The sequence below is a fragment of the Lichenostomus cassidix genome, chromosome 6, assembly GCF_008360975.1.
Source record: "Lichenostomus cassidix isolate B80296 chromosome 6, HeHo_3.0, whole genome shotgun sequence".
Classification (NCBI taxonomy): domain Eukaryota; kingdom Metazoa; phylum Chordata; class Aves; order Passeriformes; family Meliphagidae; genus Lichenostomus; species Lichenostomus cassidix.
In genome coordinates, this window is record NC_139487.1 from 17,849,702 (window position 1) to 17,868,596 (window position 18,895).

Here is an 18,895-nt window from a genome sequence, read left to right on the forward strand (position 1 = left end):
CATATGTGAAAAACAGGTTGAGCCATGTCTGAGGGTGTTGCCCTGTGGAATTTGTAGATAAGGATGCTTTATACCTGCGTGTGCCTGAGAGGCCAGTTACATTCTGCGGCTTCCAGAGGGAACAAGCCTCCAGAGGAATACAGTTATTCCATTTTTCTTGTGGTAAGTTTATTGAAAAGAACTTTTGTTTCTTCTTCTCCTCCCTATGCTCCCCGTCAAATCTCAGATTCCCAAACTGTGAGGTGTGATATGTGTGGTTTTCTTCACCAACAGACCCAGATATCACTACTGAGACAGCAATGGCATGGTGGAAGGCCTGGGTAAGTAGAGATATATTGACACTTTGAGATTTTTTAGCACTAGAATAAGGTGACTTATATATAACATTAGGCACTGTGCAGGAATGGAAAATTTCCTTTAAAAATCAGCAAGACCTATTTACTGTTTTTCTGGCTGCAAAATAGCATTCAGCACTTCAAAAACATTGATGAAGGCAGCTGTTGACATGATTGCTAGCAGTAAGAAGAGGAGCAGACCCTCTTTGGATCCTCAGTTGAGAGTGGTGCGGGAGGTGCTTATATTTCTGTGCTCATGGGGAGATGGTAGCATGCAGCAGCAAAGTTACACAGCTGAAGTGTGAAGAAACTGTGGGCTCCTTTTCTGCTCCCTCGTGCTGTGGCAGTGAGTTCAGGGCTCTGGCCTGTCCCCATTGTGGTCCCCTGTTGTGCTGGCAGGCTGTGGTCACAGAGAAAGATACGGTCAAGCCACAATATCTGTCTTTGGTGGGTTTCTAATATTGCAACAATAATGAGTCTTGAACACCCTGTCTCTTTGCCAGGAGCCAGAAATGCTGTGTATGTTCTCTTGTAAACGCTTGTGGCTTTGACAGGAATGTGGCAGGATGGGGAGAAGCTCATGGGGTGTGCTGAGGCAGCACCTGGGGTCTGGCTCAGGCCAGGCAGCAGGTAGCTCTGGTGTTGGGCCAGCCATGGCAGCTCCCCTGTCAGCCTCTGTGGAAGGCCAGATTTATGTCCAGATCTCAAAAGATATTTTTTTTTCCCCTCAGAAAGACTGAAATTGTAATCTTCCTTTCTGAGTTCCCTATTTCCTTTGGAAGTTTGGTATAATAAAATAGATGTTTTTCTAAAGTTTGGAGTAGCTCTCACTTAAATCTTTCCCTCTTGGATGATCTATTCCCCACTACCCCCAAGCTGGAAATAATTTGTAAACTTAGAATGAGAAAAGAAGGAGAAAAGCCTTTAAAATCCAGTGATCTCTTATCAGTTGGTGTTTTAGGGGGTGGAGGCGTGAGAAGGAAATGAGAGGTCCAAAGAAGGATGGAGAAAAACTGTTTTGGTTTTCTAAACCCCTCACAAAAAATACAGTTCAAAGGCAAAGGGAATGAAAAAATGCAAAACTCTCTGAGAAAATTTCCACTGAAAAAAAAACCAAACAGTAATCCAACCTGTCCCCAGATTCCAGCTTTTCCAAAAAAACTATTGTTTAGTTTTGAAAATATTTTGGTAGTAAAACTTTTACTCTTTCTTCCGTTCATTTATAGGTAAAACTTTTCAGAGCATCAGCTGTAGGGTACACTGCTTCTGCTGCTTTCATGCCAATTACTCATATTTACATGAGAGTCACACAAACACCTCGAGTAGTTTCAGTTAGGGAGTAGTAGGATCAATTCAGCTGGTAAACAAGACCAATGTGAACAGGGATTCTCTGAAAAACTGGTGTGATTGTTCCTGTGCTGCAACAGTTATGTGCACAGAGAATGAGGTGCATGAGTGAGTCACAAGTTGCTGCTTGAGCCAGGAAGGGCCGTAACTGCTTACCGGAATTAGTACCAAAAATGATCGTTGTTTAATTTGTTTCCACTGCCTCCAAATGAAAGCTCAGCTTTGCACACCCTCTTTCACTGAGTCACCAGGCATGGGTCCTGAATGTCTGGGGGTTTCTTCACAGGGTCCTTGCATGCAGATGGAGAGGATTGACCATCTTTTCTTAGCAAACTCAGATGGATGAGTCTAACCTGCTGTCTTGGTTTGAAAACAAACTAGTGGGAGATCACAAGTCAAGATTGAAATTAAAAATAAGTGAAATAATACAAGGAAAAGCACTGACAAAGTCAGATATAACCTAACACCCTGTTAGGGTGGTAGTAGCAGTCCGACTGAAGTAGTTCAGTTGAAGCAGTGATCTTGTGAAGGTTTAGTCTCTAGCTGAAGATCTAGTAGTAGCTCTGGTTTTCTGGGAACTCAGTAGACAGGGCTAGCTCAGGCAGTTTCAGGGCTAGGTTATATTTAGGTGGGAACACCTGGCTCTTCCCTTTTCGGCAGAGCATTTTACAATGGGATGAGATAAGTCTATGAGTCACACGGTGGGTCCTTGATGGCCTATTGCCTGTCATGCGGGGTGGGTCGTTAGCAAGTGATAATAGCTAACGGATGGCCCATTGCCTGTCATCCGGAGTGGGTGATAGCAGCTAATGGCCCACAGCTGGTGGTAATAGAATACTTAACTACATCAATATTGCAACCTAGGACATTATCCACTCTTTATTTTATTACTATCTACACAGTTCTCACTTAAGATAAGGTTTCTTTGTGGGACACAACGGGTTTTTTCATCTGCTTGCATCACTTACTAAGTATAACTAGGTTCTTGGGCAAAAACAACCCCACGGATGGGCTTGCTTTTGCCTGAGGTGGGACTAATCTAAACAGTCTTTCTTAAAAAACTTTTTACGTGTATTATAGGGACTTTATTTCTATCTACTGTGTGCAAAGGTTTGGACTCGGCAGGACTGGCTCGATTGATAGAACTCCTTGTGTTAATTATTTAGGTGGCTTTTGCTAAGTTTAGTTTTTAATTTTTGAAGGTTCCCCCGCCAAGTGCTTTCAAAGTTGTTTTAAGTAGTCTGTTGTACTGTTTAACTTTCTTGGCAGTTGGTGTATGATAGGGGATGTGGTATATTTATTTAATTTTGTGTTTTCTAGTTTAGGTGCTTATGAGGCTATTTTTGAAATGGGTTTCATTGTTAGACTCGATTTTCTTAGGGGTATTATGTCTCTACAGGACTTGCTTTTTTAGACTTAAGATGGTGTTTTGGGCAGTAGCATGAGGCACAGGGTAGGTCTCTAACCATCTCGTGGTTGTTTTTACTATGGTTAGCACGTAGCGCTTTTTTTGGCGGGTTTGGGGAAGTGTGATGTAGTCAACTTGCTATACTTCCCCATACTTGTACTTTGACCATCGTCTACTGTACTACAGAGGCTTTACTCGCTTGGCTTGTTTGATTGCAGCGCAAGTCTCACAGCTGTGGATGATTTGTGAGATGTTGTCTATGGTTAAGTCTATCTTTCGGTTACGAGCTTACTTGTATGTTGCATTTCTCTCTTGATGATTAGAGGCATCATGGGCTCAACGAGCTAGAAATAATTTTTTTTTGTGCTGTCAGTTTAGATTTACTTGTGACACTTTTACTTTGGCAGCTCGGTCTACTTGCTCGTTGTTACGATGCTCTTTATTAGCTTGACTCTTAGGTATATGTGTATCTACGTGTCGAACTTTCACGGTTAGCTTTTTTGCTTGGGCGGTGATGTCTTGCTAAATCTCAGCGGCTCAGATGGGTTTTCCTCTGCGCTGCCAGTTAGCCTTTCTTCAGCGATTTAATTATCTCTACAGTGCATTGGCTATCATTTAGGAGTCGGTGTAGAGATAGAGCTTTGGTTATTTCTCTCGTTCAGCAATATCTAAAGCCAGCTGGATGGCTTTAAGCTTTGCAACTTGACTCGATCCACCTTGTCCCTCGGTAGCTTGTACAGCTTGTCGTGTGGGGCTTTATACTGCAGCTTTCTATTTCCGATCTGCGCTTACAATTTGGCAGGACTCATCGGTGAAGAGGGCATAGCGTTTTTCACTCTTCGGCAGCTCGTTATACGGGGGTGTTTCTTCGGCACGTGTTACTTGCTCTTCTGCTTCTTCTGAAGATAATTTAAAAGTCTCACCTTCAGGCTAGTTTGTTATGATTTTTAGAATTTCGGGGCGATTCGGGTTTTTAATACGGGCGCGCTGTGTGATGAGGGCAATTTATTTGCTCTACGTAGCATCAGTGGCATGGTGGGTAGAGGGAACTCTTTCTTTGAACATCTACTCTAGCACTGGCAGTCGGGGTGCAAGGAGAAGTTGTGTTTTTGTGCTGATTACTTTTGAGGCGGCTTGGACTCTTTTGTAAGCTGCTAAGATTTCTTTCTTGGTGGGAGTGTAGTTGACTTCAGACCTTTTGTAACTTCGACTTTAGAATCTTAGTGGTTGACCTCGGGTTTCACCAGGCACTTTTTGCTAAAGGCTTCAGGATAGATCATGGCTCCCGGCTGCAGAGTAAAGCACATTCTTTACTTCTGGTCCTGTTTTGACTGGTCTAAGGGCTACCGCATGAGCAATTTTTTGTTTGATCTGGGTGAAGGCTTGCTGCTGTTCAGGGCCCCAGTGGAAATCGTTCTTCTTGCGGGTTATGAGGTAGAGAGGACTCACGATCTGGCTATATTCAGGGACGTGCATTCTCTAAAAGCTTATGGCACTTAGGAAGGCTTGTGTTTTCTTTTTGTTGGTTGGTGGAGACATCGCGGTGATTTTATTGATGACTTCAGAAGGAATCTGACGCCGTTCATCTTGCCACTTTACTCTTAGGAACTGGATTTTTCGGGCAGGTTTCTTGACTTTACTCTTTTTGATGGCGAAACTAGCTTTCAGGAGAATTTTGATGATTTTCTCTCTTTTCTTAAATACTTTCATTGCTGTGTCCCCCCACACAATGATGTTATTAATATACTGCAAATGTTTTGGAGCTTCACCTTTTTTTAGAGCAGCTTGGATCAGTCCATGGCAGATGGTGGGACTGTGCTTTCACCTTTGGGGCAGTCGGTTTTACGTGTACTGCACACCTCTCCAGGTGAAAGCAAACTGAGGCTTGCACTTTGCTGTTAGAGGAATGGAGAAAAAGGCATTGGCAATATCAATGGTCGCATACCACTTTGCTGCTTTGGATTTTAGCTTATACTGAAGTTTTAACATGTTTGGTATAGCAGCACTCAGTGGTGGTGTGACTTCATTTAGGCTACGGTAATTTACTGTCAGTTTCCATTTTTCACTGGACTTACGCACCGGCTATATAGGGTTGTTAAAGGGTGAGTGAGCTTTGCTGACCACCCCTTGGCTCTTTAGTTTCCGAATCATCTTATGGATGGGGGCTACAGAGTCTCTGTTAGTGCGGTATTGCCGGCGATGCACTGTTGCTGTAGCAATTGGTATTCGCTGTTCTTTAATTCTCAGTAGTTCTACAGCAGACGGGTTATCTGAGAGACCAGGCAGGCTATTCAGTTGTCTTATGTTTTTTGTCTTTATGGCTGCTATCTCAAAAGCTCAGCGATGTCTCTTCGGGTCTTTGAAATATCCACTCCTGAGATAATCTATGCTGAGGATGCATGGGGCGTCTGGACCAGTCACAATGGGGTGTTTCTGCCACTCATTCTCAGTTAAACTTACTTCAGCTTCCAGTACAGTCAGCTGCTGGGATCCTCCTGTCACCCCAGAAATGGAAATGGATTTGGTCTCTACATATCTAGATGGCATCAGGGTGCACTGAGCGCTGGTGTTAACCAAAGCCGTGTATCTTTGTGGGTCAGACGTGCCAGGCTATCGGATCTACACAGTCCAATAGATCCGATTATCCCTTTTCTCTACTTGGCTAGAGGCAGGGCTCCTCTAATCTTGTTTTTGGTGCACGATGTTCTTCTCTTGTAAATGTGTTCTTGAGGTCCTTTCAAGCGGATCAGTCATATTATCACTTCTATTCTGTTTGGAGTTCTGTCCACAAGAGACTGGGGCAGTGTTGTACCTAGATGAGCCTCCTGAAGTGGATGTTTCTTTTTTTAATTCACGTACCCGGGCTGCTAAGGTGGAGGTGGGTTTCTTATCCCACTTTTTCATGTTTTCTTCATGCTCTTGAAGGAAAAACTAGAGGTCACGTCGTGGAGTTTGTTTTCTTTCCCTGACTGGAGTACGTCTGCTCTTGATGGCAGAGACTCGGGTTGGTTTTGGTGTGGCATGGAAAAATCTTTCTGTGAGCTCTTTCCTTAGTTTCTGATGGCTCTCTTCAATTAATTTTCGGACTTGCTCGGCTAGGTTTGTTTCTACCGATGAGACCTGGGTGCGTAGTGGAGCGGTGACAGTGTCCTCATAAATTCTTAGTTTGTTTGTTAACACGCTCACTTGGTCTTCGCCTTCCTTCCACTGCAGTGTTGCCAGGTAACGAGAGTATATTTCTGGTCTGAGCCGCGCGAATCTTAGCTACATTTGTGAAGTGTACTGGACATTATTTGGGCTCTTGGGGAATCTCTCGTTGTCTGAGAAAATGATCTCTAGCACAGCCAATTCCCTCAGGTATCGGATACTTTGTTTTATTGTGTTCCATTTCTTTTGGTGCATCTGGAGGTTTTTTTTGTACAGGTATCTGTCCCGTACACTCAGCAGCAATCGCCGCCAGAGGCTGAGAGTTTTCTGGGTTTTCTCAATCTCCTGGTCAATGACCACATCCTGAGACAGGGATCTCAGTTGTCTGGCCTCACTTCCGTCCAGAATAGTGTCATTAGCAGCGGCGTCTCAGATGCGGAGCAGCCAGGTCAAGATGGACTCATTCGCTTGCCGGGTGAATTCCTTCCGTAGGTCACGCAGCTCCCCCAGGGATAGAGAGCGAGTGATGATCTTCGGCTCTGTCTCTTCTGCTTGGTGAGATGGTCCTGCCGCATCCTCATCAGTCGCTGTGCGGACTGATTTGCTCTTGGATTTTTTTTTCTGGACGGGGGTAACTGCTACTGGCTTTGGCTGTTCTGATTTGGCAATGGTCTGTGTTGAGACATTGACTGCTCTTTTGGTTTTTTTTTTCTTGCCTGCTGACTTGTTTCTTTTCTCCTCCTCTTTGAGAAGATGCTGTATAACACCAGGTATTGTTCTGTTTCTCAGCATGAGGTACACTGTGCTGGTCGCAGAGAAGAAAGAAAACAGAACTAACAGGAAGATTATGCCATCCTTAGCATCCAGAGAGAACTCAATGTTGTCAAAGATGGCTGTGCCTGGCCTGAAATGCTGGAAGAAACCACTCTCTCCTCCTAGCCCCAGAGGGTGGGTGCGATTGCTGAGGAGGTCCCAGACGAAGCAGCTCAGGTTAGGCTAGGCAGACAAAGTCGAGTATATATTCCGAATGGTATTCATTGCCTCACAGGTTATCATGCAATAGGCATAATAAACCAATACAGCAATTCTTATGCCATTTCCTGGTCGCAACAGGAGCAATGCAACGGGTAGATAGTTTCTCATTTGAGGGAAAATATAAAGGGTAAGATACATTACCCACATAGACAGGCTGATCATTATGGTGATAGGATTTTCTGAGTTTCCCCAGGTCGAGCCCCACGTTGGGCGCCAAAATATGTCTTGGTTTGAAAACAAACCAGTGGGAGATCACAAGTCAAGATTGAAATTAAAAATAAGTGAAATAATACAAGGAAAAGCACTGACAAAGTCAGATACAACCTAACACCCTGTTAGGGTGGTAGTAGCAGTCCGACTGAAGTAGTTCAGTTGAAGCAGTGATCTTGTGAAGGTTTAGTCTCCAGCTGAAGATCTAGTAGTAGCTCTGGTTTTCTGGGAACCCAGTAGACAGGGCTAGCTCAGGCAGTTCCAGGGCCAGGTTATATCTAGGTGGGAACACCTGGCTCTTCCCTCCTCGGCAGAGCATCTCACAATGGGATGAGATAAGTCTATGAGTCACACGGTGGGTCCCTGATGGCCCATTGCCTGTCATGCGGGGTGGGTCGTTAGCAAGTGATAATAGCTAACGGATGGCCCATTGCCTGTCATCCGGAGTGGGTGATAGCAGCTAATGGCCCACAGCTGGTGGTAATAGAATACTTAACTACATCAATATTGCAACCTAGGACACTGCTTTCCAGGAAGCTGTGGTGGTGCTGGCTGTCTTAAGAGAGAGCTAGAAAAGGAGCACTTGAAATGGTCCTGCCAGTTCAGTCAAATTCTTCTAGGCCAGTGACAAACTGTTAGAGGTGTCAATGCCACCTGCTCTGTCACTGCTTTTGCTGCAGTGGCAGCTTCTCCACAGACTTAAACTTGCTGCTCATGGACTATTTGGATTCAAAGCTGCATCTATTACAAAGTTTCCTGTTGACATCATTTTCTCCACAGCTGCTCCTTCTGCTGCAAGCAAGGTGTGGTAGTGCAGGAGTGTTTCTGTGCTGTCTGTAAAGCAAAATTCCAAGTCTTGCTGATTGCTGAGCATGCTGCCTCTCTCAATACTCCTCATTGCTGCGTGGCTGGCAAAGGGGTCAGCATGCAAAGGTGTGCCAGCGGTACCCACAGGTTCTCTTTCACACCAGAAATAAGAGCAGAGGGGATTTGCATCATAGCAGGAGGCTGGTGGGTGGTACGTGGTGGTCCATGTTATGCAAGTCAGGTGGGACAACCCTAATGCTTCCTTCTGGTCAGTAATCTCTGATTTTATTTCGCTGTGAAGCCATCCCCATTAAAATATCCATCAGCTCATACTGATACCATTAGTTTAATATTAACCCTGCCTCTAAAGGTAAATTTATGAGAATATAGTAGTTTGCAACTTAACTATCCTTGCTTCTAGGAAGGAGAAAATTGTGTCTACTATTGTAATAAAGTGGTGATGATTCTTCATGCCTAACCACCCACATACTTCCCCTACTGATAGTACCAGCTTGTGACAGATGTGACAATATATTCAAGCCAGTTCCTTGACTACCAGCTTTCTTAAATTGAAGCTCTTATACCTGGGCTGTGGTTGATGGCCGTACTACCCTGTGGTGACTAGAATAAATCTCCATGTGTCTTTCTGCCTTGGGACTCTGGCACTGTCGACACCTTAGGGCTCTGTCAGGAGGATTCTTGTGTAGTTGTACCTGATCCTTGGTACAGGGAAGAGCATCAAATTTGCACTCCTACAGATGGATCTCTTCCTTCAAAGTAGTCCCTTGGCCCAAATCCTTCCAGTGGATGTGCTTCCTTCTTGAAACCAGCTATGCAGACATGCAGCAGCAGCTGCTGAAAACAATGGTGTGCAAGAACAAGACTATTTCAGGAATTCAAAAAACTATCTAAACACTACCCTGCACCAACCCACTGAGAAATGCAGTGTGATACAATAGCATCCATGCTGTGAAGGACTGTATTTAAGGGGTGAATAGGAAAGTGCAGTCTACTACAGTCTGTGCTTTTTCTGCCAGACTGCCTGCACCTCACACCACTTGTAGCACTGTCAGACATGCTTTGCAATTCGCTTTTCTGCCAGCAGCAAAAGGCTGGTACAGGAAGGCGGAAACAGGCAACTTGTGCTCTCTTTGGAGAGAAAGTTGTGTTCTCTTTTTGAGCTGCTGAGAAACTTTGAGCCAGTCTCTCCTATTTTCTGTGATTTCACCATGTGTAGGCAATAAAATAGCATTAATGTACTTTTCAAATCCTTTTTCTTCAGTTGATGAAAAGAAGAAGTGAGAAGTACTGTACTTTTTTTCTTCTTTTAGAGTGAAGCAGAGGGCAGGTCCGTGGCAGGTGCTTTTAACTTTAATGCGGAACCTGATGCACAGACTCTGTATAAGGCCATGAAAGGGCTTGGTAAGTTGACTACAATCATATATGTAAATTCTATATTCTTCTTATAATTGCTATGTTGAAAGCCATTCCTTAGGAAATTTGCATCCAGAGGTATCACTTCTTTTTTACTGTGAAAAATTAAAATTAAAGTTTCCTCAGCATGTACTTAAACTTCTGTACAAAAGCAATGAACTAGACAAGGTTGTCTGAATATTTAAATTGGGATTTTGGACCAGTCTCAGCTTATTCTGTGCACTGCATTTATGACTTATTGTTGCTCTCCACAGGAACTGATGAACAAGCTATAATTGATGTCCTAACCAAGAGGAGCAATATGCAGCGTCAAGCGATTGCCAAATCCTTCAAAGCACAGTTTGGAAAGGTTCTATTCTATTATACAGAGCCATATTCAGTCACTGGTTTACTGCATGCAGGATATAGTAAATGGGTGTAGAGTTCATCCTGAAAGTATGATGAAAACTATATGCAGGTCTTCTGCAAATAAGTAGATTAATACCTATTTATAAGACCTGTAATGAATGCATCAAATTAATTTTTGACCAGAAAAAAATGGTTTTCTCCTAAAGAGTTAATGTTTTTTAAATTCATTTTGACCAGAAATACTTTTGAAAAATCAATTTTAACTTAAAGTTTAACTTCTTATTAATTTGAAGATGTAACAAAATTTGATACCCGTCTAAGTGACATTTTGAGTAAAATATTGGTTTGTTTAAGGCCTTTTTAAATGCCAAAGAAAGTTCAGCCTAAAGCCTTATTTAATTACACTTGTTTGGAAATTCCGTGGTTATTGACAACCATGTTTTCCTTTGGCTCTCTTTGTTTCTTTGATAAAATCTTATTTTTATTGGGAAAACTTTTTCACCAGCAAACTGTACCCCCAGCCCTACTGTGGAGTCTCCAGTGACCCTTGCTGGAAAGGGGACTGCCATGCAAAAGCCTCAGAAAGGAAAGCAAATATGAGGGTGGAGAGTATGGAGCAATGAACATATAGAATGCTTGCATCCCACTAAAACAGTCATCCTCTAGGAAAACCTGCATTATAGTCAAAGTGAAGTTTGAAGTGTATCTTCAAGCAGACTGCATTCCTGATTCTGCAAATGTCCTGGGTGCAAGTTTATATGCAGGTTTTGGGAATCAGCTCTCTCTGAAGCTACACCCTTGCTCAGTGCAAGGCCTTCAGCTACCTGGTTCTGCTCACTGAGTTAAGCAGAATGGAGGAGAACCTGCTGCAGGATTAATTTTTGAGAAAGCTTGAATACCAAGAAAACAGAGAATGTCTAAGGACCTAGACAAGTCCCATTTTGGAATTAGGTACCTTTTTTCAGTCCAGGACCTTTTTAAATCAACAATGCTGTTATTCAGCTTCATTACTTAGGCCATGAGGATGGAAGCAGCACGGGCAGTAAAATGATCATGTAAGGCTGTTTATGTAACCATGTGATGATGAATGTTTAACAGGATCTGATTGAAACCTTGAAGTCTGAACTGAGTGGCAACTTTGAGAGGCTCATCGTAGCTCTCATGTACCCCCCATTCAAGTATGATGCCAAGGAGCTGTACGATGCCATGAAGGTAAGCAAATTGCGTGCTGATATCTAAGCAGTAGCACAGATACAGTGCTAATTTTCTGCAATTGTGCAAGTGTTAATAAAGGCACTGTTACATGATTAAGCTTGTTATTAGCAGTAGTCTTTGAGAAATACTTAATTGTACTATTAATATTCTGGGGGAAAATGCTGCTTAACTATTTATGGCTTTAAAAAAGTTTCTGTACATACGTGACTTATGGAGCCTGGGAAGGCAACAGCAAAACTAATTTCACACCCAAACTTGTTGCACTGATGCCCCACATGAGCCATGAAACATTCAAAGAATCAAGGAGTGGTAGTGCAAGGGCCAGGCTGGGATTGGCTGGGATCCTACCTATTGGTAATATATCTTTACAAGTTTCAGATGCTGAGTGGTCTGTTAAAGTGGTACAAAGATGGACTGACTAGCCAAGCATTGGTCTCCCTGCATCCCTCTAAAGCTGTCTGTCGCCAAAGATTTGACTCAAGAAAAGCATTGTAGAAGTGTAGGATTACATAAAACCACCCTTTACAAATTAGGCACCTCAGTAAAACAAACCATGTTCAACCCAAATGTGTTTTATGTCTTCAGCTTTCATCATGATGGTTTCTTACAGGTCAGCACACAGCCTGACACATTGCTGCTATCCAACTCCTCCCTTCACAATACTTCTCTAGCAATAAATCACCCTCCATGACTAGATGCCTTTCTCCACCTTTATTTCTCCACTGTGTTTTCTATTAAAGGGTGTGGGAACCAATGAAGGTGTTATTATAGAGATCTTGGCATCTCGGACAAAAGCGCAGATCAAGGAGATAATCAAGGCGTACAAAGAAGGTGAGTGCCTGGGGCTCAGATTTCTGTGGTCAGAGCAATGGGCCTGATAGCACAGTAGGAATGCTGTTACCAGCTAGCACTGTCAGCAAGAAAATGGCTTTTCTAAAACCCATTTAACTCGAAAAGCAATGTAATTCTGCTTTAAGCTGGCAAACAGAACATGGCTATGCTGAGGGAATTTGAAAATCCCTTTCTGGGTCTCCATCCATCTACAGCGAAGGGTCAGCAAATCACAAATTTGGTTCAGTTTGGCTACAAAGAGTATTGCCAGAACATAAACAAAACTATAGCTTTTCGCTCTTTTGGCTTTTTCGTCCCATTGAATAGATGGAAATTTATCAACTATGTATTTGTAAATATTTTATCTTGTTCATCCCTTCAGTTATAACACTAAAATTAGCTCTGGGTTTATTCCTTGGACATTAGGGGAGCTAGTGACTCAGCTGGATGTAATGCTGACCTGGGTATTACAAAGGGTGTGAGCTGCTCTCAGCCCGTTTTTTTCCTCAATGACCTTCTTGCCCTGTGTCAGGCTATTGTGTATGCTTGGGTTACTGATAATATCTTGACTGTATCACCTAAATAAATAACAAATCCTTCCCTTGTCCTTTTCTTTCCCTTGGGTAGAATACGGTTCTGATCTGGAACAAGACATAAAATCGGAAACACGTGGCTACTTAGAACAGATTCTGGTTTGCCTTCTTCAGGTAATGCTAGAGATGAGAAATGAGGGTATAAGGGTCTTCACATTTTTCTCTTCCTTTTTGGAGAAGACATGCAATAGGAAAGCCAGCAGAGTCATGACCGCTGGATAAACTGCAGAGACAACCATGTCACTTGGACTGGATCTGTTTCAGCTTCCATGTGACAGAAGCAAGGAAAGCTCCCTCCCCTAGCAGCAATAAGAGAGCTGGAAACTTACAGCCGACTGTGCTGTAGGGAGACACCTCCCTTTTGCATATGTGTAAAGCCACTGTGTTCTCCAAGGGTCTTAGAAAACAGCGTCCCTCCACTATGATTCACCACTTTTCCAGGGTCTGTGCCTTCAATGCTGAGTGCATTTGGATGCATTTACCCTATCATATTTTTCTGAATTTTCCTGCCTGGTAGCAGAAAAACTGAGCAATTTTTTACTCTGCTTCATATGACTGATTTCAGTGCCTTTCAGTGAAGGAGTTAGCACTTGTGCTGTCTTAAATATTACTGCTTGAGTACTTTGCAGAAATAGATAGCTGATAAGATAATTGATCTTTGCTCAGAATGAATGTTCTGATCCTTATTTATGAAAGAATCTTCATGAGACAAAATGGTTACCTTTCTTTTTCTGTTTATAGGGTGAGAGGGACAATGCCACTCTCTATGTGGACACCGCCCTGGCTGCCCAGGATGCAGAGGTACTCTCAAATGCTCATGATCATTGATATGCCTGCATTTCTACCTTCTTGAACTTCAGAGTGCTTCAGTGAGCAGCACAGTCCGGGTCAGCAGAGGGTTGGAGTCTCAACAGTTTGGGATGGGGTGATCTTTAAGTAAGTAACTTGGGGTTCTTAAATTTTGCCTGCACTGCTGAGCTCGGCCATTCGAAAGAGAAGTGATGAGGCCTGGGCTTTGGCTCAGCTGTTTCTGATATGTAAAAGTGTATGGGTATTGTGGAGTGGAAGAGGAGAGAAAAGGGAAGAAACCTCAAGTGTGTTTTTGGCTGCTCCAGCTGCTGCAGGAGGGGTAGAAAGGATGGAGATAGTGGCTGCTCCAATTTGTCTAGAAGACACATTGGTTTTCATAACCAAGCATTCTAGGAGACTCTGGTTCACACAGTGGTTTAGGTTATGCCAAACCCCTTTACCCCAGCCATGCCTTTAGCCAAACTCTGTTCCTTTACCAGCTGCACACACAGAACACCTCGCTAATAATTGTGTGTTAAATTCCAGACTCTCTATGCTGCTGGAGAGAAGATCCGGGGCACTGATGAAATACAGTTCATCACCATCTTGTGCAAAAGGAGTGCCACACACTTAATGAAAGGTATGGAGCAGAGCCCACTCTACGAAAACTACAATTCCAAACCTCTGATATCAGAAATCACCCTAGCCAAAAAGAACAGAGGGCTATAGATGAGAGATGTGGATGGTCAGAAGTACCTGAGCCTGTTTTGTAATTCCTGGTCACTCAGTAACCAAAAGCTGCCAGCAGATTTTGTGGGAGATTATGAAGATATAGTTCTGCTGAAAATCAAGTGGCTTATCCAGGAGTCTCTATACAGTGGTGGTAACTGGATAGTTGTTTTTATAAACCCAAGAAGTGAGTGAATGAGTGCCATTCTAAATAAGTAGGAGCATGTGGTGAACAGACACATCCCCTTGGATGTGGGTTCCTCTGGGGGAAAAAAATCACTAAAAAAATAGCTGGTTATTCAGTGCTGGAGAATCACAGGGTGCAACCTGCATTTCTGCCCCAGGTCCTTTTGAGGGCATCAGAGGCTGCTGGGAGGGAAGACACTCGCCCTGCTCCAGCTAAGTGAGACCTCAACTCCCCACTGTCCGTGGAGCAGAGACCAAACCTTGTCATCTCAAGGCTTTTGAGGCATAACAGATTTTGTTATATTGGCTGAATCTAAGCATATCAAGTACTGTGGGAATCAGCTGGACCTAAGCTGATAAATTTAGCTGGAGATAGATTAGGTAGGCCTGAGCTTTTTCAAGCTGAGGTCTTCTGAGGCTGTTTCTGTGCCCTGGAAGCCAGCTCCCCCTTGTGTTTCAAATTCACTCTCCCAAGGTCACTTAAAAATAAACAAAACAAACGAACAAAAAGAGGTGGTCTCTATAGTCTTTGCTCGTATCTGCCTTTTAAAAATTGAATTTCCTCTAGTTGTTGTCATAATGCAATCAGACTGTGGGACCTACTGTGGCACCAACCAATTTCTTCTGTGTTACAGCAGCCTGTAGCTGTTTGCCTTTAAAACCTGAGTATAATTGTTGCAGGTTTTTGGGTTTTTTTTGTTAACAGAAAGAGTAGATCTGAGTTGAGAAGTTTGTATCCATCTGTCTATTCTGTATTCCATTTCCCCAAAGTGTCGTGAGTGCTGATGATCTTGGATGCTGAGCAAAGTTTATTAGGATGTCCACTGCATTACATAGCAGTTTTCCTTCTTTGTTAGTCCTAGAAAGCTAGGAATAAAAACAGATATCTATGTTTCTGAGACTTGGAGTATCCAAAGTGTGAAAGGCAAGCAATGACACTGTTACTGAGCTTTTGTTAATGTGGGAACTCAAATATCTCAGTATCTGCACCTGTGTTTTGCTTATCTTTTCTCAGTTGTTTGGTTTTTTTAATTGTGGTTGAAATAATACGTTTTCCCAAATGGTGTTGTCATCATTTTAAAGTCCATGGGCTCTGAACTGCATAGTCCTAGATTTAAGCTGATTTTATTTTGGCTCCTGAAGCTAATGACATCAACAACCACAAGACCAAAGGTGTGCCTAACTTCGTTGTCTGCTTTATTTCTGTGGTTAAAGACGGAGATGAAGGGGCAGATTTCCAAATGAACTTGAGGTGACTGAAATTACATTTTCAAATGAAGTCAGGGAATTAAGAACCATTAATGGTTTAGCTTTTTCTAAATGTTAACATCTATCTTTGTAGCTGATTTCTGATATTGACTAAAGCCTCCTGAAGCTGGTGCCAATGTGGCCATTGCTTTTGCAGGATTTGTATGTTCATATTGCCACACATAAGTAATGCCTGTAAATACTGGGCACAAAATGCCTTGGAGGTTACTTGGTGAAAAATTAAAGTTCTTTGTGTTTCAAACAGTGTTTGAAGAATACCAGAAACTGGCTGGTAAGAGCATAGAAGACTCTATCAAGAGTGAAACTCGTGGTTCAGTTGAGGATGCCATGCTGACTATTGGTAAGAGTGGTGACTTTCCCTTTCCTTTGTCAGAGTCTACTGCCTTTTTTTCTGCAATACTTGACTCTTATTAGATGGATCTGCTTTATAAAGGTATCTGGAAGGAAATAAAGGGTGCCTCTTGGGTAAGATAAACTCAGATTCCAGGAGCACACTGAATTAATGGAAAGCATGTTGAATCTCAGTCACATGCTGCCCTGGACTGGAATTACCATTGATTCTTACTGAGTCTTTTTGTATGCCTAGTGAAATGTACCAGGAATATCCATTCCTACTTTGCAGAGAGGCTGTACCATGCTTTAAAGGTAAGACTCTTCATTGCAACACACTTGTTTTCATATAAACTTAACTTGTAACCTGGCTTCCACCAATTCAAACTAGAAGAGCCAAGGGTTTGGTGAAATTCAGCAGGTTTAGTGAAATTTTTGCAAGAAATAGCAGAATCCTTTCAAACACCTTGGGTAGAAAAGTACCCTTTAAGCTCAAGATACCAAGGTGGCTTTTCTGGCTAAAGAGTCTGCAAGGATCCCAGCCCCACTTTCTGGAACACTTCTGGACAAAACTTCTGGAAGAAACTTTTCTAGGAGGTTGATTATGGTGAAGTCTTGCCCTCCATTTTAATAGACTGATAGACTGGAACACAGTTTGGTTTTTTTTTTAGGAAGCAATTTTCTCAAAGGCGGTATAAAATAAGAGCTTCAAAGGGGGACACATAGAGTATTTGCAGACTGTGCCCCTGTAATGCTTAACTGGTATGCAGAAGATGTAAGCTCTCCCAAACTTTTGGAAAGCTGAGATAACTTTTTTGTTATCAATGTGATCTTAATTTTCCTGTGAGTGATTAAACAATGTTGGTTGAAGCCAAACACTGTCTGGGAGATGCTGCAGAAGGACAATATGTATTCAGTGCCAACTCCCAACTCTGTAGCATGTTTGCTTTTGCATTTGACACATGCAAAACTTGTGCACACTTCTGTGGTGGGCTTGTGGTGTTGACAGTGGCCCCTGGGAGGGGTGTGAGAGTTGGTACCCCAAAAAGAGATGCAGATATTCCACAGAATATGTGCCAAGTAGTGTTTGAAAGCTGACTCCTCCTGTCCAGGACTAGTTTGCACAGCTCATCCCTTGAACACCCCCTGACATCACAGGCTGATATATCTGTTGTTCCAGGGGGCTGGCACAGATGATGGGACTCTGATAAGGGTGATGGTTTCTCGAAGTGAAGTTGACCTAAATCTTATAAAGCCTGAATTCAAGCGCATCGCAGGAAAGACTCTCTCCAGTATGATTTTGGTAAGCAAAATCTTTATATGATGGCTCTTAGCCATTGCATGTATTCCTAGTCTTTCCAGCACTGTGGGATGCTTCCATGGTTGTTTGCAGTAACAATTTAATTTCTGCTATGATCATGGCTCTCCTTCAATAGGCCTGTTAAGAGTCATGTCCTTGTGAGACATATATAGATATATACATATAGATATATATAAATAGTGCCGGGGTATTTTGCTTGCTTGTTTTATTTTTTTTTTCTTTTGCTGTTGTTTGGTTGGGGTTATTTTAGCTGCCTTATGCCAGGTGAAAGCCTGGTCTGTACTATGATGAGACAAGGTTCAGAAACTGAACCTTGTCAAGGCTTATTGCAGCATTTGAGTCTCAGCTCTGAGTGAATGTGCCTCCCCTGTTAGTGCTGAAATGCTGTTTTTTACCATTTGTCCTAAGGACTCTGGGACTTTCCTCTCCCCCTGTGCAAATGGCACAGAAACCCTGTCCTTAGCAGTCCCCATGGGAAGTCTGGTTCTGCAATGAAGGGCCTTTCTTCTAATTGACACTGTCAGTGTCTGTCATGTTGATTAATGATCAGTCTTCAAGGGTCTGTACAGAATATTCATTCCTCCTGAGAAGTGGAACTAGCTTTACACCTGTCGTCACAAAACATTCAAAGGGAGCAAATTTTTTTCAACTAGTGAACATTTTGTGTAGTGCTTCTAGACCAAAACGACCACATTTGTGGGTTTTTAAAAAATGCCATGTGTTAGGGCTAACTATAGTGCCTTTTCCCTTCCTGTAGGGAAGAGATGCTACACAAATACTCAGGGACAAAAAAATCTGAACACAACAGGTTTGGTTGCTGTAATTTGTGCTGACTTTGTCTGTGCTGCTCTGTGGGATTGAACCCTGATCAATTGCTCACCTGCATTCCAAAGGAAAAAGTTGGACTTGATAAATGTTATTTCAGGTGGTAGCTACAAGCCACAATTCTCCATTCGCTTTTGATGGTGTGTCAGCTGGCAGTAACTCTGCTGAATGAATCTTTCCAAAGTCCTTTTCCTGCATGAGCATATTCTGCTGACTGAAAAAGTCAGCACTTGGGGCACACAGAGGAACATACATACTCACCTATTTTTTAATATTTTCTCCTGTCAGGATGACACCAGTGGCGATTACAAGACAGCCTTGCTGAATCTCTGTGGCAGTGACTGACAGACTCTAAGAGGAAGATGTTGAAAAGGATACAGAGGGAAAATTAGCAGTGACCAAGGGTCTGAAAATGTACTTGTAGAAAATCTGTCCATTGATCCAAGCGGTGGGGAAAAGAAGATCAAATTAATGGTCAAGATCTCCAAAGCTCTCTGAAGGGTGTGGATGCTTATTACACATTGAATGCTATCTATCTCCCCAACAGTTCTTCAAACACAAAAGGGAATGATGATTTTTTTATTTCCATTTTGTTCTTTGAAGTTTTCTTTCTATCTTAACCCATTGTGAAGGATGACACTTTGATATGGAATTAAAGGTTCTTTTAAACCCGCTGCAGCTGTTTCACAAGTCTGAACAACCCTACCAACTTTGGGCTGCCCTGAAGCCATGCTAA

At 42.7% G+C, this 18,895-nt stretch overlaps 1 protein-coding gene across 1 annotated transcript; it reads left to right on the plus strand.

Moving 5' to 3' along the window:
* Nucleotides 1–20: 20 nt before the first annotated feature.
* Nucleotides 21–18,834, plus strand: ANXA8L1 (annexin A8 like 1). The gene is made up of 13 exons (XM_085065348.1): nt 21–162; nt 274–320; nt 9,621–9,711; nt 9,978–10,072; nt 11,170–11,283; nt 12,027–12,117; nt 12,745–12,824; nt 13,452–13,511; nt 14,046–14,139; nt 15,928–16,023; nt 16,270–16,328; nt 17,194–17,316; nt 18,448–18,834. Exons 2-13 carry the CDS (start codon nt 300–302, stop codon nt 18,502–18,504), a joined length of 981 nt encoding a protein of 326 aa, XP_084921474.1. The 5' UTR covers nt 21–162; nt 274–299; the 3' UTR covers nt 18,505–18,834.
* Nucleotides 18,835–18,895: the final 61 nt, after the last annotated feature.

Bases quoted from the DNA above. Each gene is read 5' to 3' on its own strand.
- ANXA8L1 (XM_085065348.1), top strand. From the start codon at position 300: ATGGCATGGTGGAAGGCCTGG. The intron at 12,118-12,744 runs GTGAGTGCCTGG...TCCCTTGGGTAG, and splicing joins AATCAAGGCGTACAAAGAAG to AATACGGTTCTGATCTGGAA. The intron at 16,024-16,269 runs GTAAGAGTGGTG...TTGTATGCCTAG, and splicing joins GGATGCCATGCTGACTATTG to TGAAATGTACCAGGAATATC.